Source organism: Idiotropiscis lumnitzeri, chromosome 8 (genome assembly GCF_059441095.1).
Source record: "Idiotropiscis lumnitzeri isolate Australia: NSW breed Sydney's pygmy pipehorse chromosome 8, RoL_Ilum_1.0, whole genome shotgun sequence".
In the NCBI taxonomy this organism is placed as follows: domain Eukaryota; kingdom Metazoa; phylum Chordata; class Actinopteri; order Syngnathiformes; family Syngnathidae; genus Idiotropiscis; species Idiotropiscis lumnitzeri.
In genome coordinates, this window is record NC_142398.1 from 7360202 (window position 1) to 7386522 (window position 26321).

Genomic DNA, 26321 nt, shown 5'->3' on the forward strand with positions numbered 1-26321 from the left:
GGAGAACCCGGGGAGGAATAAATGCTAGCCTCTTTTGTCTCTTTCACCTCTTTAACCCCGCCGAGAATGGTGCACACAAGCCGCGAGACTTACGTGAAGGCAGGCGCTTGGGTTGCTCCTGCTTCCTCCTTGGCATTTTCCCCCCCAAAACGCTTGTTTTTAAATCACATTCTCGTCCTGGCGCGGGGAGACGGAAGAAAAGAGCCTCGCTCCCATTTGAAGGAGACCGAAGGGGACGGACGGCAGGCGGGCAGGAAGACGGGCGGGCGAGCAGCCGCTACTCCTCGGCTCGGTCTTGCACCTGGCTGGCTGGCTGGCTGGCTTCGCTCGGTTCAGAGTGGGACCGTCGGTCGAGGTGGGGACGAGAGATAGAGAGAGAGGGGAAACAGGGGAGCCCGGGCCGCGGAGGAGGGGGCGCCGCCTGGGCCGCTTTTGCTCGCTCGGCTGTCTTGACTGCTGTGCGCCTCGGAGCCCCCCTAACTAACACTAATGCGGGGGATCAAAGGGCAGCAACAGCAGAGCAGACGGGCGCGCGCGCGCACGCTCGCTCACACACGCGCGCGCGCGCACGCCGTCCTCGCTTAACCGTGCACGCACACACGCGGCGAGTGGTTTAGGTGCTCGCCCCCGCGACCAGCAAGGTGCCCCCCAAAAGCTTTGTATTGACTATAGCAGCCTGCTTGTTCACCATATTGTCATCTACACGTTGGACCAATTTTAAATCGCCATTGGATCATTTTGAACAGTATTCCACTGTCAATGTTATACTTCCCGTTTTGCACAAATTGCACACAGATTATTGATATGGATAATTAATCCATATGTATTACTTACATATACATCTTATTCTTGTGTTTTTTTTAGGCTTCGGATTGCATTTAATTATCTATCTATCTATCTTTTTTTAGTGCATCTCTTTCTCACTGTTGCATTACATGAGCGTGTTTTATTACTGCAGTATTATATGATCCACAGTCTCCACTTAGACACAGGGCTTTGAATGACATGTCCTCCTTAAAGTAAACACGGGAGACTCCTTGTTCCGTGCTGTTGTTTGTTACTGTGCTTCTTTTCAACTGGTGAGGCACTTTTATGTCAACGTAATATTCTGCGCCACAGTCTTCACTTTGCAACACTGCTGCCCTCAGTCTCCCCTTGCATAAAATTCACCCACTTTAAAGTGACCCATGTCACTTTCACTTTGTCCTCTGCGGTTGTTTACTAGTATGTCTGGTTTCAACTGGTGCACGGTGAGGCACTTTTTGTTACTACATTATCATGCGCCACAACCTCTGCTTTGCTGCAGTGCTCCCCTCTTGAATGAAATGTATGTATAGGAAAATTATGTTGTCCCATTGCTGTGGTATTAAACTCCACAGTCTCCACAGTCTGTTTTCTGGCTGCTCTTAGTCTCCACTTGAGATAAATTTATCTATAAATGGACCCTTGTTGTCTTCTAGACGTATTTTGTTCCTGGGGTTTTATGCTCCACATTCTGCACTTTGCTGCAGCACAACCTCGTTGTCCTCGATCACTGTAGTTGGATAGAGACAACTTCCGACTGATGGATTCAATTAAAAAATGCATTTTTGTTTGGGCACTTTGGTGTTCCGTAGTCTCCTCTTTGTTCTTGTTGATGCCCTCAGTCTGCTTTTGATTCAAATTTGAATACAGGAGATGCAAGTTGTCCTCCACTGTTGTTTGTTGGCGCATCTACTGACTGATACATTCAATTCGGTGCGTTGTTATTACAGTATTAGGAGCCACAGTGTCCACTTTGTTGTAGCGTTGTCCACAGTATCCTCTTGAATAGAATTGTTATTACTTTTTGATTTTTCTATTGTTGTTTGTTGTTCGTCTCATTTTAACTCGTGCATTCAATGACGTCCCTTTTGCAGTATTATTCTCTGCTGCCTCCATTGTTACACAGCGCTGTCCTTATTCTCCTCTTGGATAAAAAAATGTCACCTTTGAAGTTAGTACAAGAGACCCTCGTCCTCTATTGGTGTAGTTTGTTAGCAACATCTATCCGATTGCTTCATTCCAGCAAAAAGGCACTTTTGTTACTGCACTATTACGTTCCCCAGTCTTCACTTTGCTGTAGTGATGCCCTCAGTCTCCATTCGACTTAAATTTGAATACAGGAGACACTAGTTTCCCTCCACTATTGTTTGTTCACGAATCTCCTGACTGAGGCATTAAATGAGGTGTGTTATACTGCTGCATAAATATGTGCCACAATGTCCTCTTTGCCGCAGCGTTGTCCACAGTCTCCTCTTGAATAAAATTGGTTTCTCTTGTTCTCTGCTGTTGTTTGGTTCTACGTTTTTAGTGCATCTCCGTGCGACTGGGTGACTCAGTGATGCTCATTTTTCAGTATTATGCTCCAGAGTCTCCACTTTGCTGAAGAGCTGCCCTCGCTGTCCTTGAATAAAGTGTCCTGTATGTGTTCCGTTTTATGGCTGCCCTGAATCTCATTTTAAATAAAGCGAAGTAAATACAGGATACCTTTATTGATCGTCATTGCTGTAATTTGTAAGCACGTCTCCTCTCGAATATTGCATTCAACGGGACACATTTTTCCCCCGCACCTTCCCCCTTCACTCCAGAACCTCTTTTCTAGAGAGGTTTTGACTGACCTTGCGTCTACGTGAAATAGACGCTGGCATTCACCACATCTTATTCATATGTGCCATCTTTTCCTCATTAGCCCGTGTTCGTCTTCCAGCTGGGAAATCTGAGAGCTGTCAATGCTTACATATCCCTGGAGTCGTGATTAACGACCTTTAGGTGCGCACCCGAGCAAGGTCGTGTCCGCGTTGCCATGGTGACTATCAGTGTGCATGCAAACTGCTGACGAGCTTTGTCAGAGTGGTCAGAAAACAGGCTGTGACCTACACGTTGGAGACAAACTTGAGTCGATGAAAATGAAAAGAGATAGTGAAAATTGTTCCTCTTTTTGTGTCACCCATTTGATGATCGTAGCAATGTTGGTAGATTAGTTGCAGGTTGATGTCAAATATGATGAATAGTGATGGTGTTCTTCCCGTACTTGTAACAGTTTGTCCTGAGGATTGTCAGTTTGAAAAAGTCCAACAAATTGCAGTGCAGAATGGCCTGCATGTTGTTACAGGATGTTTAAACGCATAGTTTTCCGGACATCTTTTAACGAATTCTGAATTATACGTCCATTGACAAACTAAACAAAAAAAAAAAAAAACATTTTGGCAGCAGTGATTTGAACTGTGTGTGACACCACCATATGTTGTGGTGGTGTCAGCGGATGTGGCACCTGGAAAGCTGGAGTTTAGTTTACTAGTTAGTTTAGTTTTTGCAAGAAACTAGATCGCCTTGACAAGACAATTGCCTTGTGTAGCATTTTTATCCATCCACCCATTATCTAAGTCGTTTACCCGAACATGGGCATGCGAACCTATCTCAGCCGTCTCCAGCCAGAGGAAGCGGGGTATACATATATATATTTATATATATCCATCCATCCATCATCTGTACCGCTTCTCCTCACTAGGGTCGCGGGGGTGCTGGAGCCTATCCCAGCTATCTTCGGGCAGTAGGCGGGGGACACCCTGAACTGGTTGCCAGCCAATTGCAGTATATATATATATATATATATATATATATATATATATATATATATATATATATATATATATATATATATATATATATATATATATATGTGCCCCTAGATACTCTTGTCTGATTGGATGAAGATGTTCATTTCAGGTTGCATTTGATTGGTCAAAGTCAGGTAAATACAATTCCATATGCAAGTGTTAATTCTTTGCATGTATTTGTGACATGCAGGGGTCATTATTGCGATGATGATGACAATTTTTGCGACATATACATGTGCAGGTCTAACTGTGGTTAACTTATTTTTACACTCAAATGCCATGCTAGTTCGGGATGTGAAATAACCTGTCCCATCACATCCTGCTCAGCCCCTGTTTAATCATGTTGTTCTGTTTCCCAATTAGCAGAAAATCCAACGTGTCTTTGTCACCTAGAGGCGGCCAAGAGGGTTAATTTGAGTTTTTCCCACTAATTGCCACGGTAACAAGCCTCCTGCGCCGGGGCGGGGGAGGCAGGGTGTGAGGCTGAGGCATGGCGGGACGCAAGGAAGCAGGGAAAGATGGATGGAGGGATGCAGAAGAAGTCCGAGGTGTGAATGAACACGGCAGGCTGAGGAGGAGGTGGCCCGCAGGACTCCAACGGCGGCCAGCCTTGAGGGGGGGGGGGGTTACAACCTGAGCTGTGAAAAAATACAAAAAAAAAAAAAATCAAGTGATCACTCTGATGAGAAAATGAGATGGGATAATTGTATTGTAGCTGTGTTTTTACTTTACCTTATTACGTTCTCTTTAAAAAGACACTTTTCCGGTAGAACTCAGGAAGCAGCTGTTACATTTAAGGGGGCCTGCTGTGTATGATGGAGCCTCCTATGTGCTGACAATCACAATGGTGTCAAAGTAATAATGACTTATTGCACGATAATGTATTTGCTATACATTCAACCTACATTTATGGCTGGGGATGCTTTCAGGGCAACACAATTTTACAATTTGGAAGATCATCAATTTTATTTTATACACCTTTCCCTCTTCCACACACTTCAGACACATGTAAACTTCAATTACTAGCACTCTCACTGTCCAGAAATGGAACACGGACAAACTCTATAACATCACTTTGAGGAAACGACAACTCTCGCTCACACAATTACCCACAGAACAAACAAACAAATCTTCAAACACCTAAAACTTCAACACACAAAGATTAATACCATGTATCTGTATCGGGCCGATACCATTCTTATTCTAAGCAATAAGGCTTCCAATACCCGCCATTGATACGTAAATCCCCCTCAAAATAATTTGACATCAAGCAAGTCCTCCTCAGCAATAATTGGCGCTATAGTGCGGCAGTTTGGCACATCGGCGAATGAAAGAAAGGTCTTTGTTCTCATTTTTTTGCAATTGTGTTAAATTAAATTTTATTTTTCAAACGTAATAGACGTATCGGTAACTCTGTGATTGTTATCTCTGTGTACTCAAAGAGTAAATTTGAGTACACAAACTTGTAGTTTTGTATTTAATTTTCAAAATTCAAAATCAAATATTATTTTTTACATAAATGTAATTACAACATACAATACATGTTATCATTATTATTATTATTTATTTAATTTGAAATGAAACTAGATTGATTAAATGGGATTTGAATTCAAAACTTGTATTTTAATTACATTCACAATGTATTTTAATATTCAGAATAATTATGTCAATAGCTATATTCATAAACAATGTTTTTGTTATATTTTGTCAAATAAATTCAATTTAATTAAAAAAAATCATTTCAATTGGGCTCTTCTGTGCTCACCAGCCCCCTAATATCGAATATGTTTCATTACAAAATGTCATTTATATATTCATATATCATTTTATTAATCTATTTTTAAATTGTAGATAAATGATTTTCATTGGACAGCAACGCCTTGAAAGCACTTTTCCTGACCCTGCCGTTCACGTCTTACCGGCGATAACCTTGCTCACTCACACAGTCAAAGTCTGTGCGAGCCACTTCCTCTCTCCTCTTCGCTCTTCACCAACACCACTGTGACAGAGGCAGGTGGCCAACTTCCTGCCCTTTGACCTTCAACGGTTTCTCTCTTCAACACACGCAGAGGAGGAGCCTAGGTTGCCCCGGGTGAACTGGGCCAGAGGTCTTGTGAAAGGCCCTGGAGGGAAGTGAAGGTCTTGTGACACGAGGACAAGTGTTATTTTAAAGCTTGTAAACAAGGATATATATCATACGTACAGTAACATCATGTTCGGCAGTATATCATATACAATTTAGACCTATTTCAGTCCATCCTTTATCTAAGAGCCTCTGCCAAAGTTAAACTCTATTTATATTTGTTTGCTTGTCTATCAGTGTGTTGCTAAGCAGACTACTTCCTGGTTCATGGTGGATAGCCAACATGGGTTGCACAATCGTGAATGATTGAAGTGGCATGATCGAGGGCACTTGCATTGATGTCACTCCAAAAAATGTCACGGGTTTTCCGTTCAACAAATGTAAGAAAAATAAATGAGTGACATGCATTTTAAATATGGTAAAAGTACCTTTAAAACAGGACATTCGGAAGGGTAACAGAAATGCTGTCACCTAGTGGCCATTTATAAATATTGCTGAAATTATACATTTTGCTCACCTAATAGCATTGTTGTTTCACTCCAGTTTGAATGTTTTCGGAAAACAAAAACAACAACATTGGTATTTTCCATCCATCCATCCATTATCTGTACCGCTTCCCCTCACTCGGGTCGCGGGGGTGCTGGAGCCTATCCCAGCTATCTTTGGGCAGTAGGCGGGGAAGACCCTGAACTGGTTGCCAGCCAATCGCAGGGCACACAGAGACGAACAACCATCCACGCTCACACTTATACTTATGGGCAATTTAGAGTGTCCAATCAACCTGCCATGCTTGTTTTTTTTTGGAATGTGGGAGGAAACCGGAGAAAACCCACGCAGGCACGGGGAGAACATGCACTCCACACAGGAAGGCTGCAGTCGGAATTGAACCCACGATGTCTGCACTGGAAGGACATCGTGCTAACCAGTCATCCACCGTGCAGCTCATTGGTATTTATCATTTATTTATTTAGTTGGTGACAGTGAGTTAAAAAAATGATTTTGGCAATTATGCTAAAAATTACAATAAAAAAAAAAAAGATGACACTCTTGCTCACATAGTTAGCCAAATCCTTCAACCAACAAAATATTCAACAAAACGATCTACCTTTGTCTCCTGAACGTCTGATAGCTTAATGCTAACATATTATGTACTCGAGATGGGTGACGGGTAAGCAGGGACATGCGGCCAGGGCCGGCAGAGGAGGCAGTGGCAGCCTGTCCACTCCAACGAATGTGAAGAGTAAAAAAAAAAAAAAACACACACGCACCGGCAACAACATAGGTGTCAAGCTCAAAATTGAAATATAGGCTCATCTTCTAATTTGGGTTCACATTTTCATACCCAACCCCAGAGGAGTCAGTGGCTCACCAGTCATGAACCTCACCACTCGTCACTGCCGGCGAGTAGAAATTAGCATAGATGTTTAGAGGTGATTTGATGATTATTTTCAAGATAAGTTAATCGTTTTGACACCTCTTTTGATTTAAAATGAGCCAAATCATGAGTTATAGCCTTTCATCAGTAAATATTTTGCAATTTCTGTCACTCTCCATGAAAGCAGATTGATCACCTTTGGGCAAACAAGCAGGTTTAAAGGAGGCTGTCAATGAGTTTTCAACTCATTTCTTTTTTCATGACTATCAGCAAGATGAAGGAGAGACTATGCCACCGCCTGTGTCTCCGCATTGCTCCCCCAAGCCCCACCCCCTCCAAGGCAGCCCTCCAATGGGAGTGCCTTCAGGTGCTGACCTTATCTGGTGGAGGTCAAAGCCAGGTCAGGGATCTGTCGCTAGGCGACCGTCAGATAAGCGGCAAGGCGGCCCGTTGTTATAATCTGGTTGGTTTGCGGACAGGAACACGGGCTATCGGGGTGGGGGGTGTTCGAGAGGCAATTGAAATATTAAAAGCGGCCACGCTGAGCTCCTGGCAGCGCAGCTTGGCAAAGGCGTTGGTTTGACACCCGTGCCAACTGTCATGCAGTAACATGAACCCCTTCAGAGCTTTTGCGTGGCTGTCTCTCTGTTTGTTGTCGGGTCGCTGCGGGACAAAGAAACGGTCGCAGCATTGGATATTTTCAAAAAAAGTCATTACACAGGAGTGTTTTAATATGATCAAGCCACACTGACATGATCTAAAAAGTAGGACAATCTGAAAGGAATGATTATACAGGACCACAAGAGAAAATTATTTTATTATTTTTTTCTTGGGGGTATTGTGACCTTGTTTTTTTTCTCCTTACAATTATTTAATTAGTATTAAGGGGTTGGGGTGAGAGTTTTGTGTCTTCTGCACGGGTAAGCGCTATGGTTAGTGCATTGGGGTTAGTAGGTTGAAGGTAGCATCTGATTTTTTTTAGGCCAAATGCCAATTGCGATATTTTGGCAGAATGAAATTCTGATAACCAATTAATTGGATGATTAATTGTAAAAATAAATAATGAATAAGAAGTCAAATAAAAAATGAAGCACAGATATAAGAATTACAGGTAGAACATTTGACTGTTTTAAAATAACTTGTCCTCGTGTATTGTATTTGTTGAACTTCACAATGAAGAAAAATTTGCAGAAAATCGGCTGATTGGTAGATTTTTTTGGAGGTGTGGGGCGTTGAATGTCCTCATATTTTGTCATGTCATGGGTGTCATCATCAAACCGCTTATCCTGTACACGGTCACACTTAATTTCCTCAGAGAACATATTAATTACAAATACTGTATATCTTTATCTAGCTATGTCATAGATATATAGTGACAGGCAATCCATCCATTATCTTTTCCGCTTCTCCTCACAAGGGTCGCAGGGGTGCTGGAGCCTATCCCAGCTGTCTTCGGGCAGGAGGCGGGGGACACCCTGAACTGGTTGCCAGCCAATCGCAGGGCACGCAAAGCCCCCCAAAAAACTGTACATTAACAATAAAGGGATTTCTAATTTCTGATTCTGATTCTCTTGCGTTCACAATCACACATGGGGACAATTTAGAGTGTTCAATCAACCTGTCAAGTCTGTTTTTAGAATGTGGGAGGAAACCGGAGTACCCGAAGGAAACCTACGCAGGCACGGGGAGAACACGCAAACTCCACACAGGAAGGCCAGAACCGAAATCGAACCCACAACGTTTGCACTGTGAGGCCATTGTGCTAGCCAGTCATCCACCATGCTCATTGTTGCTTTATGGCACTATATAAAAGAAAATGGCAAAGTCAATGTTTTTATTTTTAGACATGGACAACAATAGACATGCTAATTAGCAACATTTTGTTGCATTGGATAAGAAAATAAAATAGACTGAAGTAGATTCAGGGTAAACAATGTAATGGCATGGAAATGTGAGGTATGCAGCGAGTCTTGAAATCTTTCACACTCTACTCCACTGTCAGGACATCGGCGTTGTGTCAGCGCTGTCAGCATGCTGCTGTTTGCTCCTTCATTTCAGCTCGCCATACTTGTCTCTGTTTCTTCATGGCAGTTGTTGAACCGGTGTACTTGAGAGCTGCTTGGCATCGTTAACTCATTCACTGCCATTGACGGATATAGACGTCAAAAATTGCATTCTTTTTACCTGGGCTGCTAGTGAATGAGTTAACAAACAGCATGACATTTATCAAGGTTTCCCTTTCTTTTATAAAATCCAAAAACACTCCATACTTGGGATTTTTGCTTCCCTAATGTGTTGAAAATCGTTCTCTGTGAATCATTAGTTGATTAGGCCCTCGCACTAATATTAACATCCATTTTATCAATTATGGCCATTGTTTTCAAACACTTTGTTAACTTGCTATTACGTTACGTCATTGACTTCTTGTGGTTCTGTTTTTTTTTCTGCAGGACTGCGACAGACGTGGTGACTGCGTGAGTGTTATTTTAAAGGAAAACAAGGTAAAGGCAACCGATTTCTAGCCTCACGACACCTGGACAACCGTTCTAAAATCGATGTATCTACTGACTTTAGCATATTTTGTATCGATACAGGAGTGTGCCTACTGCCACTGTCGTATCACTCGCGCTTATGGACGAATATCCAGTTGAATCGTCTTTTTTGTCCTGCCCTTAGTTTCCTGGTTAACATGATGCATATTAGGAACATATGGTTGTGACAGGTGTACCCAAAACCGACTGAATGGGATGCAATGTGAGTGCATAGAATCAAATCCAATGGTTCCAATTTAAAATGTATCCTATCACACTCCAAAAATCTTTAATTGGACAGATGCACAACCTTAATGGAACTGTCTGGACTGTGTGAAGTTTGTATGCTCTCCCCGTGCCTGCGAGGGTTTCCTCCCACATTCCCAAAACATGCATGGCTGCTTGATTGAGCCCTAGAAATTGTCCCCACGTGTGAGTGTGAGCGCGGATGGTTATTCGTCTTTGTGTTCCCTGCGATTGGCTGGCAACCAGTTCAGGGAGTGCCCCGCCTATTGCCCAAAGACAACTGGGATAGGCTCCAGCACCCCCCGCAACCCTTGTGATGAGAAGCGGAAAAGATAATAGGATGGATGGATGTATCGATATATATATAGATTTATAAATAAATCTGAATCAAACCGAATTGAATTTTTCGCTTTAAAGTGATTCATCCTTGTATGATAGTGTACCCCATGTATCCAGAGTCGTACTGACTCTTCTTTTATGAGAGAGATGCACACCCTTGCTATGCTATACATGAGGCTACTTTAGCCACGTTTTGTCACTAGAAAAGGGTGTGTTCCTTATGTGCAATAGGAATGGAGGTTCTATCAGTACAGTTTGGTGTAGGAAGGCAACTAGTTGTCAGCTAGCTTCTACCTTTAAATACAGAACAAAGACTGTTTGACTAGAGATCGGAAGAAGAAGACGAAGGGAGGGGGCTGCGAGAGGCAGAGAGATAGAGAGAGAGAGAGTTGTTGCGTCTTCACACAAACATGGTCTGTTCTCCCACTCTGCCATTCCGCCACCTGGACCCAGCTATGTGGGAGCGACACCAAACACGACCATTTTGTGTTTCACGCCGCGCTCCAAGACGATTCTGGCATGGCATCTGTGCATCGCATCGCAGCTTCCTCTTTTTCGTGGTACATTCTGTCCGCATGGACTTGCTCGGGAACTGGACGTGGGCCTTGCGAGGCCGTGTAGGGACACTCGGATGATGAGGATTTATATAGGCCGACAGTAAATATCAGAAGTGGGAGTCAGTCACATATGGATAAGGGAGTAAATAAGTAAATATCTCAAGTCTTCAGATTCAACTTTCAACAAGTCCCAAGTTACTGTGGTAAAAAAAAAAAAAAAAAAAACTCAAGTCGAGTCCCCTCTAAATTTCAAGGAAGTCAAGTTCGAGTAAGGCATTCCTTGGGTTAAGCAAGTCATGTAACCTTACTCAGTCGCAAGATATGTTTGTACTCCTATCTTTCAGTTGTACACATTCTCAATCACGTGTACAAAGACAATATAACACGCGTATATTCTTTATCCTCTGCAAAAAAAACTAAGTCACTTATAGTTGTTGCCAAACACTTCTTTGTTTGTGTCTACATGACTTTATTATCTTGTCCCCGGGTGAGTCATGCACACACCAGAATGAGCCCAAAATTAATAAATCATAATGCACATAATTTTTTTACATTCTATTTAATTATTAATGTGGTGTAAACATTTTTGATTAGGTTATGCCATTTGAGCAGAAGACAAAGTCAATCAAACGTTTTGATAAAGCCTTACAAATATATTGAGGAAGTCATTGAAATGTATTGATAAAAAACAATGTAGGCTAAATGCACAAAGCATAGCATTTTTTTAATGTTGTGCATGTGTAAACGGCTCGGTTGTGGCCCAAGTTGGGGTGTAATGTGATTTTGGTGAATTTGATCAGGGCACATGCAGACAGATACTGCGCTCAGCCAAGTAATTATCCTTCATTCGAAAATACGACAACAGCATGCATCAAAGCCTCTGAATTGTTTTATAAATTAATTCATTGAATGCAAAATTATTAACATCATCATTTAAATGAATCACAGAACCACTCAGTCACAGCACAGTTTTGCGGCAGACACAAACATGAATGATCGGGTTGGAAGAAGTACTGCACAATGGTGACATGTGATTGCACTGGCACAAGCGGCAGTCTGCTTGGAGCTCATTTTAAACGTACTTTGCGCGCTTCGGTCTTTTGTCATGAACACCAGTGAGTGGCTCTCCTACGCTGAATTGAAAGGAAATGAGTGGAGACAACTTCGTAGACCAGGAAGTAAGTCGGCTGTGTTCACACCCACAACGGCGTACCCCGCCCCCCACCCATTTCTAGCTCCTTCCGTCTATGAAAGTACGAAAATAAATAAAAATCCACCCAAGCACACAATTAGTCTGCACTTTACGCTAGGCTTGCGCTGGCAAGGAAAATAGTGCAATTAAAACTCTAAAGTGTATCTATCTAGCACTCCGGATCTCCTCTGCTAGATTGGTGCATTGTGAAAAAGCGCTTCTCTGCCGTCTGGATGCTGGCCAGCTGACATTCCGCAGAGACAAATTGAGAGAGAGCGGCGCTAAGGCAGATTTATTGGGCCATTGGCTCGCCTTTGGAATTCTCTTGTAACATGGCACTCCTGCGAAAAGGGATGAGGGAATTAGTGTAAGACATACCCCCCTACCGTCCCCCCACCACTGTGCACTCCCCTCGACCACCATTTTAAGATGTTCTATTACTTCCATATATTCCCCACCGCTCCCTGAACGCACTTGGTTTTATATCAGCGCGGACGGGTGCAAGACGGATGGGTCGTAGCTTCCTTTGATAGCAATGAATATTCAAGAGGGGTTGGCGAGAGAAAATTGCTGGACTGTATTCCAGTTTAAATGTGGCAGAATTGTTTTTTTTTTTTTTTGCATTGAACATCTTCTATTTGATTTTTCAATAAAATATTGAATATTTAGTGCAGAAGAAAGTTATTTTAAAACAAATCAATACATTTTAAAATTCTTCTATTTTAATTCTTCTGAGTAAACCCGTGTGCTACTCATATTGTCCTTGGGGATATCCAACACATGCGGGCACGTATTTTTTTAACATTTTTTATTGTATTTCATTTTTTAGGGCAATGCACACTAATCACAGAATAAAGATATACTTGTTTGCATTGTCTCTCATCTTGCTCTTTCTCTCCCTCCTCATCCGTGTCTCACTGCTCGTTGAGATAGAAGGGGGGAAAAAAGTAAATTAGAGGCAATTAACTCGAAAAAGTTGGCTCGTTTACTCAACTCCGCAATCAGATTGTGCACTGACTTGACGTCCCCTCAAAAAAAGAAAAGTAGGGTTGATTACTGATGGCAGCCAGTATTAGCAGTTATTGAAACCTTGACTTTAAAATCACGGTAAACCGTCAAACCGACAATCAGCCAATGCCTAATTGTAGCAATGCTATACACGTTCAGTGGGTGTGTGCTGTGTTCTATGCCGTAGTTTAGCCATTTTTTCAGGAAATTGAGATTAGAATTGATGATTTTTCATCAAGAAACCTCGGCACCGCGACCCGGGACTTACGACCCGCGAGGACCATGTCCAAGGACCCATGACACCGGACCCATCAGGTCCGCAACCTGCAAGTTCCGCAACTATTGAACCGCGAGGCCCGTGTCACAGGAGCCGTGACCCGCCAGGCCGCTGGATTACCGTTAGTAAGTTAATTTCACAATCAAAGTGTGTCTTATATTTAAAATGGATGTCATAGCGGTTATGTCACAGTGACTTGCAGGGAAGTTCATGGTGAGGCACTCTGCCTCCCTGGAGACGGATAAAAATATGAAGCAAAAATATAAAAATTAGACTAGAATTCAATTCTGACCGTTAGAAAATGTCTCAATAATATGACCTTGGTGTCTGATATCAGAACTTCATGTCTGATGTTTCCAAGAAACCAATTGCTTCAAAATCAGTAAAGAATTTGTGATGTTTTTATGGCAGCCAAATAGTTACCTCTGTACAAGTGAATGGACAGCAACAAAGACAAAAAAAGTCTGCTCAACACTGCGGTATGTTGGCTGTGGCACCGTGCATACCAGACTCCACTGTGCACTTTAAGTGACTTTTCTAAATGTTACTGCGATTAAATATGGCGCACACATTCGTGAAAAATATTCCACAGACGGTTGAATGGCAGCAAGTGCAGTGTGAAATAAAGACAAACAGTAACGTCACAAGTACACGTTCCCTGATTCGGCAATGGTAAAGCCGATACTCCAAGTAGGGCTGCTCGATTATGAAAAAAAATATTAATCATGATTATTTAATAATTGAAATCATGATTATTCAAATGATTATTAAACATTTTCTTGGTACAAAATTAAAATGTATAAATGGAAACAATATTAAGAAAAAATCAAATAGATTTTATTTGCCATGAAAAAAATAATAATTCGAGTATGGTTTCCTTGTATAAACCGAGTGCATTGGAGTTTACTTTCTATACACTAGTAAATTGCCAAGAACTGTTTTAACATCTAAATAAACAAGTTCAATGGAACGCCAAAATTTTTAACTCAAGTATGCATTTTTTACGATTAAAACAATTTTGTAATCAATGAGTGTCATAATCGTAATTTAATTTTGATTAATTGCACAACCCTGGCTCCAAGCCTGCAGTACGTGTTGCTTGACTCTCTGCTCATCCTTCATAGGAAATACGCCGGTGATCCCGCAACCCACGAGACCCGTGACCCGGGAGTTGCGAACCGTGAGGCCTGCGACCGAGGACCTGATAGGACCGGCTCCAGCTTTCCTGTGGGGAGTTTGCATATTCATCTCATGCCCGCGTGGAAAAATTGGTCATAAAATCTTGACTGGAATGGAGGAATTCATACTGTACAGTTGTACCACTTATGTAATATTTATAAGTCGAATTTATCAGGCATTTACATGACTAGACACACCTGATTTGGTGTGGAAAACAGGCCAGCAAGACAGCTATTCTATTTTGGTGCAAATCTCTGAACCGTGTCTGAATAGTCAATTGTTAGTGCTAATGATACACCAAAAAAATCCATTCGGCACTTTTGCAAGATTGTGTCCTGAAATGGATTTTTCTTGATATTTAAATGCTGTATTTTAGGAGCACATTGTAGCCTTGCTATGCAAACAGGTGAGGTAGGTTCTAATTTCACTTTGTTCAAATGTTTGCCTCCTATTGCCGTGCCACTCCTCTTTTTCCCTGATTGCGCCGTTCTATTACTTTCATATATAAAACACGCACACACACACACGCACACCCGAATGCACTTTCTTTGATACCAGCATGGAACAATGCAAGACGGATGGTCCTCGCCTCTTTTGATAGCCATGAATATTCAAGAGGGTCTGGCCAAGCAAGATTGCTGTACTGTATCCCGGCTGTTGAGTCACAGTTCTACTTGTGGTCAAAAGATGGAGGAGAGATATGATGCATGCGTGTGGGATATGAAAAGGAGCTGTCTCTCGGTTAGTTATTCCTTCCTGGTGCGATGTTTGGAACAAGATGGGGGGGGGGGGGGGGGGGGTAGAACCTTAATGTCTGTACTGTCTATCAAAAATACTCTGGTGTCTCTTTCTCTCTTTTTTTTTTTAAATCAAAACAAGGATATAGAATTTTCCTCCTGGCTTTTATATAATGTATGTGTTACAAATGTTGTAATGAACTCAGGACTGGAATATGTGCTTTTGGTGTGTGTGTGTTATTTTTTAAATGTTTTTATTTAGCCCACTTTTGTAATTAAATCAGACTATACTATAGTGCACTCCTGCCAGTACACTTGCACAATTTAATCAGATCCAGTACAATAGCCGTATTAAAATTTCAGCCTTTAACGCAATATTGAGACAAAGAAAAGTGAGCGAGATCTTCTCTCTCTTAAATGAGAACACAGGGGCATTCTTCTTCACGCGGCGGTCTATGAATGTGAGAACATGCCTCCACCTCCGATCCGCCGGTGATCAATAGAGAAATTGTTACGGCCTTCACCTCCAAACTGTCTGGAGAACACCGTCGTTTTCATCTGAGCAGACACCACACAGCCCATTAATTACTTGTATTAGCATCCATTTTGGCAAATAACGTTCGCCAGGGCTTTGCATGCACGTCATCTGTCAGCTTCTAGAGGTTATCTGCCAAGTTGATGAACAGAGAGATTGTCTATGAAACACAAGGTGGGACAGTATGGCAATATGTTATAGTACGCCGGCACAGCTCATCAGGAAAGGAGAGGACGAGTGGCTTTGTTCCAAATGTCACCATGCATATTTATGGGCGCGCTTGGAGTGGCTTCTTGTATAAGCACCATTCACCATCTATCAAGCAAAAAAAAAAATAAATAAATAAAAAAAAAAATCATGACAGCGTCACTCTGACAAGTTGGTAGCAGAGTGACAAAGTGGAAAAACGTGCAGGGGAGGATGGGTTGTGCTGGACAAATTTGGGAATACTGTAAAATGCTTTTTTTTTATGATGTACAGCTCGTATTGCCTTACAAAAGAACCCCTAACCAGTTTTCATGGCAAAGCTAGCATGTATTTTCACTCTACATCGTGTACATGCCTGCATAATCTTGTATTGCTGTCCCAATTTCATGAAAATTTAATCTAAAATGTTGAATAATTGATGTTTTAAAATGTTAAATATGCTATCATGTTTTGCGACAAAATGCAGGTGGAACCGTTTCTCTTCTCTGCCCCTGATGAGATGTCATCGCCGCCTGATACGAGATGAGGTGACGCGAGGGAAGATGGGGGGAGGGGGGAGAGCAAGATCCACGAGCGCAAAAACCTCAAGAGGTTTATGTCTGAGCCGTGTAGCGCAGGCCAGGCCGGCCAGTCTGACTGTCTGCTCGCACTGATCCTCAGGGAGGGAACTCGGCTCCGGGGTGGCAGCCGAGCGGAGATGCTGAGACCCCCGGGGGAATGTGCAGCAGACGGAATTGTCTATGTCACTATTCGGGCCTTGCTTAGGAAGCTATGGAGAAAACCAGCAAGGTGGGTTTCCGCTGTATTGCTGCCAGTTTTTGCTTGGGAGTTTACCAGCAATAAAAAATACCCGGCGTTCATTCATTCGGCCTAAAATCTGATGAAATTTCCCAAAGTGGACCCAAATCCACAAGAATGAAAATATTTATCAAAAATAGCATTGTTTTGTGAAGGTGATACAAACCCTGAGGATGTTCTGGATCAAATTTGAAAAATGGATCGTGTCATAATAGTTTCACGTTTTTTCCTCGTGTTTGGTGTGTCTCGTCATGTTCATTGTGTCCACCTGTGTTCGTCTACCCAAGCCCCAGTGTGAACCTGTCTTGTCCAGGTGCTCCTCGTTGTCACGTTAATTTGTTTGTATTTAGTTCCCCCTTTACTCTTCCTGTTTGACCAAGACAAGAAAAGTTTAGTCAAGTCATTGTGTTTTGTTGGTCCCTGTTGTTGTGCACTTTTTTATGTTTTAGTTCCTTGTTTGCCTTTCATTTAGTCAATTAAAAATGCCTTTAAGTTACTCCTGCCTCCCTTTCCTGCATTTTGGGTCCTCCACTTCCTCAACCTCCACGCCGCCCTGACAGATTGAAAGGGATTGTCAATCAATTCAGAAAGTAGTGGTGATAGTAGCAACTTTGAAAGTGTGAAACTGCAACCAATGACTATTTTAATTAATAAATGCTTTATCCTTTGATTATTCTCTCAATCGATTAAACTCATTTTACAACGGACCCAATGATTGTCTGCCTGCCACAATTGCGCAGTTCCAACAGAAAATTACATCTGTAGTTCCCTGCAGGGTAATGGGGAAATTGTAAAAGCGTGAAAGCGCAGAAGATCATAACAATAACCATACATACCAAACATGAGGAAAATGAGTCGTAAACAAAAGTGATTGAAAACGTGCATTGTGGGCATGCAAAATTAACAATATGCAAGGTTATGGCCACCCTGCATGGCCCCGTAAGGCTTGTCAACAGCCAGTTGTCAGAAGGCAGTCATTCAAAGGAAGGGGTGCCATGCGTCATTGGCATGCCTATAATCAGGAGCAAAGCCCAAGGGGGAGGGTAGCATGTGGCACTGAGGTTTGTACGCACACTGACCAAAACATATTACATAACCTAAAGCCATCCTGCCTGTACAAACTGACAATGTGCTGCCTTTTTTTTTTTGTTCTGTGGAAACAATACAGAAAGCGAATGGTAAACATCAGAAAATTCCAGCTTTGCTTCAATGATTAGGAATTATTAAGCCAGCGTGGGCAAACTACGGCCCGGGGGCCACATGCGGCCTGTTAAATGTTTCAATCCGGCCCGCCGAACTTGAAAAAAATTAAATGAATAAACCTTATTAATGTTGTATTTTCAAAATACTGTGGTGTGTCAAAGACAGCAATTTTGTTGTAATGCTTTTGTTCACTTTCCTTTAAAATGAAATGTATTTTTTTTCTCCGATGAGGTGAGGTTACCAAAACATCCATCGGCTCCTGGTCCGGCCCCTCAGTCAAATTTTAGAACTCATTGTGGCCCACCAATCAAAAAGCTTGCCAACCCCTGCACTAAGGCCTTGAAAAATCCCAATTTCATGTTAATATTTGGCTAAAGGGCCAAAAAGGATCACCCGAAACACATTTGGATGACTACAATTTGTATTGGTACTATACGTCGTGAAAATACTGCAGGAAGTGGTGTAAACATTTTTGAGAGGTCTGTCATTCAAGCGTAGAGCAAAGTCGTCCGAACTTCTTGATCGTCATTTGGGCATTTTGGTAAAATCGTTTCAACGTATTGGTAAAATGTAAGCAAAGGCAAGAGTACGGGAAGCGTGGAACTGCCAATGTGGAGTAAACATTTTTGACTGGGCAATGTCGTTCAAACACCAAAGACATTTGAACGGGGTAGAAAAGTCCTTCAAAGATACTGCAAAGAAATTCAAACATATTGATAAAGTCATTCGAACGTATTGATAAAGGCATTCAAATGTGATGATTAAATCGTCTGAACGTTTTGGTAAAATGTAGTCATGTGGACAAAAGTATGGAAGTATTGAATTGCCAATGTGGCGTAAACATTTCTCACTGGATCACTTGATTATTTGGTTATGTTGTTTGAAAATATTGTCAAGTCCTTTGAACGTATTGTAAGTCATTGGAACGTCCATCCATCATCTTATCTGAGTCTCCTCACAAGGGTCGCAGGGGGGCTGGAGCCTATCCCAGCTGTCTTCGGGCAGTGGGAGGGGTACACCCTGAACTGGTTGCCAGCCAATCACAGGGCACACAGAGACGAATGAGCACACACGCTCACAATCATACCTAGAGGCAATTTAGAATGCTCAATTAAGCTACCGTGCTTAAATGAGGGAGGAAATCGGAGTACCCGGAGAAAACCCACGCAGGCACGGGGAGAACATGCAAACTCCACACAGGAAGGCTGGAGCCGGAATCGAACCCTGCACCTCTGAACTGTGAGGCCATTGTGCTAACCGGTCATCCACTGTGCCGCCCACCATAATGCCACGGCGTATTGACTTGCACATGCGCAATTGTGTGCAAATTTAGCCATGAAATCAGGACTCACACGCAGACCAATGAACAACCTAGTCATTAAAAAATATTTACTTGTTTATTTATTTAGAATTGAATAATCTCTGAGGACTGGATTCATAATCTTATTCAAAGTTGTAAAATGTCACCAATGGCTGACGACTTCAAAACGGACCATGACAGGCACGATTGATGTCGACTGTCACCACTCACACAGCGGCGCAGCCCTCCCTCTTACAGCTTCCGACAGCCTCTGTGAAATGACCAACGTCGGGTCTATCCTGCCTCCGAATTCACGCCAGTGATGAAAGAGAGCAAATAAAGTAAATAGAGTCATAAGAGTTTTGCCGACCATTTTCGTAGAAGCTCAGCATAGTAAAAGAGTCTGTAATTAAGGTTGCAAATGTCCCATCATGAAAGTTTCCAAGCTATTACTAAACTGTTAAGTGATTCTATAGAAGCAACTACTGGGTCTCTCTAAAGCTACATATCAGTTTTTATATGAAAAGTCCCCCAAGCTTTTCCATTATCCTCTCCATATCAAGCTTGACCTCCAGAGAAAACCTGGCCTCGGAGGGGTCACCGCAGTCCAGACGATCGCATCATCTTGCGCCGACACCAACCCCCACCTGCGGACTGCTTATTGCTGTAGGATGCGAGGCGCCCCGCCCCTCCCAACCAGCCCCTCGTGCCTTGTCCTTCCACCCCACCCCACACCACTGCGATTTCCCCAATTCCCACCTACAATGCCATCTCCAGTCGGCGTAATCTTTCTATTTCACAAGGCACGTTCTCTGGGTTAAGGGGCTTGGAGATGGAGCAAAGATTTGTCTCGCAATTGATAGCGCTGCAATGGCGCTTTCTGTCCAACGAGTCTTATCCGAGGTGGCAAGCGACAGTACACAATGAGGTTTTTTTTTTTCTAAATTACAAAACCTGTACAATCACAAAGCACTGCATTTAACGCGCTCAAAATTCCACAGGTACATTTAAAAAAAAAAACAGTAAAACCTTCTTTGGTAAGTTTAGAGGTAATGTTATGTAGTCAAGTCAGATTGCTTTTTTTAATCTTTTTTTTTAATTTTTTTTAACTGTGATTTGTTTATTCCCATGATTATAGTATTGAGTGGTTTGACCGGCCTGGAAATAAAATGGTTCGTAAAAAAATCACCACATTTTCCTATTATGATGCCTGACTGCCTTTGACAAGTATTAAGTTGTATTTATGGTGATTGGTTCTCAATCCACACTGTAAATGGTATCATGGGCCGCTTTCTCTTCCTGTGTTTTTTTTAATTGGATCTAGTGTCGTCTTGTCGCCCCAAAATTGCGCGTTGCTGGACTCAGCAACAGAAATATTACAGAAATATAATGAGTAACTTATAATACTTTGTTACCACCTAAACGTAATATATTACTGTAACATGTAAACGCGTTACCTTCGACACAATTGTATTAGGGCTGAAGAATTAAGCAAATTCACAATGATGTCGAGATGCAATTTTCAATTTGCAATGGTTCCAATTTTATTTTTATTTTTTTAATGATTGTTGTGGTCACTTGGAAGGTATGTTTTAAATATATATGTATATATGATATTTTAAAATGTATTAATCACTCAGCTCTAATAGTAATAATCATTTTGGTGTCAGCTAGCATTGATTTTCCAACCTAATTGTTTTGAAAAATACAGCATACACGCTAACGCACCATAACATCACAATATTTTTGGGGGTCATTTTAGGGGTCATGTTTGTTCTTTTTCCAAAATAAAAGGTAAAGGAGTCACGAGACGAATAAAAAACATTGAATATTCATTAACCAGTACCTCGGTGTAGACATGACTCTCAACCACTGGTGTTTATGACTTCAGGACTTGTTGGAGTGACCCAAGTTGAACGCAGCGGCAGATAGTGAATTAACCTCTAGCCTCGGCAGCACTTGCCATGCCCTGCTAACAAGCAACCTGTCTACATACTCTCTCTCTCTCTCTCTCTCTGTCTCTCTGTCTCTCTCTCTCTCTCTCTCTCTTTGTGTATTTTAACACACATTCGCACGTCCGTCCTCCTGTATCTTTTCGCCCTATTTCCTTCCTGTGACATCGTTTTTCATGTAGCACCCAAGCTGTGCGCCATTTGGGTCACACACCCCGGCCGACTGCGGCGTTATCAGATGCGACACCATCTCTTAACCTTCGCTCGACAGTCTGGACGGAGCAGCAATAACAATGACAGTAAAAAAAAAAAAACAATACAAAGTAAAACGTTAAAGTGCTTAAAGGAGGCATGCTATGCCATTTTTCCACATTCATTCGTTCAATATGGTCCACAGGTTTTTTAATTTGTTATTTTTCCATTTTCATTACATGTTCTGAGTAAATTGTGTTTATGAATTCTGTTTCTTATGAAAACGTGGTGGTAACACAGACAGTTTTGGGGACTGATTCAAATTCTCCCGTCAACACGGTCACCACTGTCGCATGAAAATTACAATTATTGGAGTATTTCACGACTTTGAGTTTCTCCCATTACCCTTTAAAGACCATCATGAGTGTGTTTTAGTGGAAATGTGCAAAGTTCTCTGGACTGTCTCAAGCTCCCTCTTGAACACACTGACCACAAACTTTTCTAGCATGTGCAGTTTTATAGTTTTGTTATTTACACAATTTTGCTTAATTTAACACACACTGGTGAAATTAAAATCTATTTTCGCAGAGGATTTGAATTTAAACTAGAATATCCTCAGTGTCCACAAACATTGTCAGTATTTTGTAACTATTTTTATGCTGCCAAAAAAGGTCAAACTTGTCGCGTATGTTAAGCTTTAACATTTGTGGAGCGCAGCGTATGAATGCAAATAAAGATTGAATTAGTTTTTATTTGGAGGGATGCATTGTAACAAAAAACATTTCAGTTCAAAATTTGATTTTGTTTCTTTTCTCTATCCAGTAAGTTATTGTATATTTCACAAGGATTCTGATTTTGTAAAAAAAATAGAAAATGGATGCATGCATTGATAGATGGGTATGAAATTATGATTTAATATAGATATGAAGGGAAAAAAATAAGACATTCTACAAGTATACTATAGCCTAAATGCTACATTATTATTAATACAGCATGTGCAATGTGGAAACTACCTTAATGACAATGATATTTAAAGATAGAATGATAGATTACAATACACCAAATAAGTGCAGTGTATGAAATTGTTAATAACCATATAAATATTTGCATTATTATGTTGAAAACAATAATTGAATTATCAGAACAGATTGAAACTTGGAATATAATGACAAGCTAAAAGCATTAATGAAAAAAAATTACAATGAAGACAATCTTCGCGCACAGAGAACAAAAAGATCTTACATATTAATCAGCTATGGCAATTAATATAATTTTAATGCATTTCATTGCACCCTAAACCTTTGTTAATGTTTGCGTTTTCGTCTATTTTGGCCTCAATAAGTTGCCGTACCAAACTGGTATCTGATTGGTCGAGCAGCCCCCAGTCCAGTACTACCTTCACATCGTCTGGACAACGTTTGAAAGGTATTGTGGGGTTCCTTCGCTGACATGTACTATGATGATACTTAATAAAAACAATTACAGCATTCGCCGTGTAATTACACCCATCTTTAAGCGCTCAGGTTGTCCTAACTAATTCGATTAGCTGGTTAGCCGCTAATTAGCATTGAATCCCATCAATCGTGCCTGTTAGCCCCTACATGCTAATGTCTTGCTTGGTAAGTTGCACCATTGAATTAACACATTAACTAGACTTTCAAAGTCGTTTGCGGTCTAGCGCGGTGCGTCTCGCTTCAGTGTTTCAGCCTCTTCGTTAGTTAGCCCAGCTATAGCGGCTAACGTGGCTGGCGGAACAAGGAGCTAGTGTGGCTAAACGAGAATAGATGCTAGTGTGATAGAATAAAGTCATTTATTTTAACAAAAGGGAATACGTATGTTCTTAATGTGTTCATCATTAACTGTAATAAATTGACCAATTAGTTCAAATAAGTAGTAATTTCTTCGAATTAAACATTAAATTAACTGAAAATGTGATATGATATGAATGTAATCTGTGATTTATTTTACTAATATTTTAGTTAATTTTAATAGATTAAGTCGATGGATCTTGAACTTTGTACACCGAATACCTAAAACCTAAATAGATACATAATTACAGAATAAATAGAGTACCACCAAATTTTCAACAAAAACAAGACACAGGTGTTCTTTAGAAGTAGTTATTATTGTAAGCCACTCTAACATTCTGCATTGTGCTTAGTTAAATGTTGGGGAAAAAACTTGAATTGTTTAAATGTTACCGAAATAAATGTTCAAAAACGTACCATTCTTAAGGAGTTAATGCAAATGTATTGAATTTAAATTACAACACGCCCTTAAGTGTACAAAGTTACCCGGCCCGCTATTCACATGGGAAAAGGATCGGGCCAGCTTGTGAATACTATATATAACACTCCCAAAATATATCTATGAAATAAAAAACACTCATAATCGTTATTATATTTCACTGTATTACATATATTTTATTCATATTCAATTCCGTGTTCTGTTCTTTTTCATAAGACAAAGGCCACATACCGTGAGTGGGCACCTGTGCCACACTTTTGTGAATCAGTGGAATACCTACTAAATTATTTGATCATTTAAACTATCAAATAGATGTATTATTTTATTTATCAAATAATTATAATCAACCCATAATTTGATTGTTTGTACCTGATCTAACCAAACCCTTTCTGCTCATACTCAAGCTTCCTAACGCTGATCCAAGATGAGTCTCAGAAAGCAGACCCCCAGTGACTTCCTCAAGCAGATCATTGGCAGGCCGGTGGTGGTCAAGCTCAACTCGGGCGTCGATTACCGAGGTAACCTAAGTTGTTCAACTTCCATTGCTGATTGCTTTTGACAAGTCGTGAACTAAATGACAGTCATGCATGTTTACAGGTGTCCTGGCCTGCCTGGATGGTTACATGAACATTGCTATAGAGCAGACCGAGGAGTATGTCAACGGGCAGCTCAAGAACAAATACGGTGATGCCTTTCTGAGAGGAAACAATGGTAAGAAAGTCATTACATTACATTCCGTGACTCATGTTTTTTTTTTTTCCTCCTTGCAACATAGGATTGCGCGATTCTGAAAAAAAATAATAAAAAATCACAATTACCTAGACAATAATTGAAACCACGATTATTCAAACAATAATTTATTTTTGGTACAAAACAAGAACACATTTCAACGTGAAACATATTAAAATATATTCAATTCTTTGAAACGTTGGGATCATGTAATTTCATTTCGGACCAAACAAAAACATGAAATGAGTTATTTTGAAATATAAAAAAGCTGCAAATTTGCAAATTCAAGTATGGTTTCCTTGTATAAATCAACAGTTCATTGGCGTTTACTTGCGGTACACATTGAATTGTTGTAACATTTCAATAAATCTGCACATGTTGAACTTAAGTTTTTTTTGTTTTGTTTTTTTTTTTATGGTTTTTTTTTTCAAATCATCTCAATCATCTGGGATGCAAATAATACATCACAAAAATTATTTCAATTGCCACAAAAGGAGCGTAAACATTTTTCTATGTCCTGGCTTAATTTTTTACCCCCGAAACAGAAATTTGACTTTGTGATTAATTTATGACAATGCATCAAAGGACCACCAAAAAGGAAGTTGTGTTGCCAAGATGTTGTGCAATAAAACCCCAAAACTCAACTGTGTGTATGTTTTATGTCTCCACAGTTCTCTATATCAGCACACAGAAGAGGAAAGTGTAATGATGCTCTCTTTATTTTATTTTAATTTTTTTTGTGCCTTTTCAGTTTGTTTCTTGTGGCTGTTATTTTTGTGTTGAAGACACCTGAAGAATCTTTTGTAAACATGGAATTGTGAATAAATCCTGAGTTTCGAGTTGCATCTTGAGTTTGGAACCTTATTTTTATTATATCTTGTGGTCTTAATGAGAATGTCTTTATTAACAGCACAGACATTTTTTTTAAGTAACATTCAAGTACCACCTACTGGCTGAGGGCAACTGGGATAGACTCCAGCACGCCCGCGACCCTCATGAGGATAAACGGATCAGATAATGAAGACATGGATTAAACATTGACGCAGAACATTGCGCAAAAGTGTCTTTAATTGCTTGTTAACAAATAATTCCGATATTTGGCAGACTAAAATTCTGATAACACATTTAGGAATAAAATTATTTCTTTTTTTTGTCCCTTAATGCTTACAATGATAAATATATTGAATTACAGGCAATACATTTGACAGTTTTACAGTACTTTGTCCTTAATTATTTAATTTAACAACAGATTTTTTTTTTAGGAGCGGGGACAACCTTTGAATTTCTTTGTCTCCAGTAAATGTGTTAAAAAATAAATGGTTAAAAAATGTCTTATTTTAAAAGAGATAATCCATCCATCTTCTGTACCGCTTCTCCTCACTAGGGTCGCGGGGGTGCTGGAGCCTATCCCAGCTATCTTCGGGCAGTAGGCGGGGGACACCCTGAACTGGTTGCCAGCCAATCGCAGGGCACACAGAGACAAACAACCATCCGCGCTCACACTCATACCTAGGGGCAATTTAGAGTGTTCAATCGGCCTGCCATGCATGTTTTTGGAATATGGGAGGATACCCACGCAAGCACGGGGAGAACATGCAAACTCCACACAGGATGGCCGGAGCCGGGATCGAACCCACGCCCGATGCTGTCTCTCACTGTGAGGCCATCGTGCTAACCAGTCGGCCACTGTGCCGCCGAAAGAGACAATATTGAATAATAAAATTAAGCGTTCACTTCTGTTAAATATGAGCGAGTCTCGTAGTGTGTGTGGTACCACAAGTGGCACGTAAAAAAATCAGTGCCCAAGTTCAGTTGTATTTAACTCTAAGTTCAATATTTTAAAAAAGTGCACGTTAAACCGGCTTAAACCGGCTGCCACGATGGCCGAGTGGTCTAAGGCGCCGCGTTCCGGACCCAGTCTCCCCAGGAGGCCTGGGTTCGAATCTCGTGGCTGCCAGGATGGCCGAGTGGTCTAAGGCGCCGCGTTCAGTACCCA

The 26321-nt window shown here is 41.0% G+C and overlaps 2 protein-coding genes across 6 annotated transcripts in view; one reads left to right on the top strand and one right to left on the bottom strand.

The window, feature by feature from the left end:
- Nucleotides 1-567, bottom strand: part of znf827 (zinc finger protein 827) — an 85362-nt gene extending 84795 nt beyond the window's left edge. For all 3 annotated transcript variants that reach the window (XM_088302438.1, XM_088302439.1, XM_088302440.1), the window contains exon 1: nucleotides 94-567. In XM_088302438.1, coding sequence (XP_088158564.1) covers nucleotides 94-136 — 43 coding nt within the window. In that variant the 5' untranslated portion in view covers nucleotides 137-567. The remainder of the gene's footprint in view (nucleotides 1-93) is intronic.
- Nucleotides 568-21308: 20741 nt separating this feature from the next.
- Nucleotides 21309-25170, top strand: lsm6 (LSM6 homolog, U6 small nuclear RNA and mRNA degradation associated). Of its 3 annotated transcripts, none has more exons than XM_088303093.1 (4): nucleotides 21309-21456; nucleotides 24001-24114; nucleotides 24194-24307; nucleotides 24997-25170. In XM_088303093.1, the coding sequence occupies exons 2-4, from the start codon at nucleotides 24021-24023 to the stop codon at nucleotides 25029-25031; spliced, it is 243 nt and encodes an 80-aa protein (XP_088159219.1). In that variant the 5' UTR covers nucleotides 21309-21456; nucleotides 24001-24020; the 3' UTR covers nucleotides 25032-25170. The 3 variants fall into 3 exon arrangements, with proteins under 3 accessions (XP_088159219.1, XP_088159217.1, XP_088159218.1); XM_088303091.1 differs by lacking the exon at nucleotides 21309-21456 and adding an exon at nucleotides 22682-22774; XM_088303092.1 differs by lacking the exon at nucleotides 21309-21456 and adding an exon at nucleotides 22783-22968.
- Nucleotides 25171-26321: the final 1151 nt, after the last annotated feature.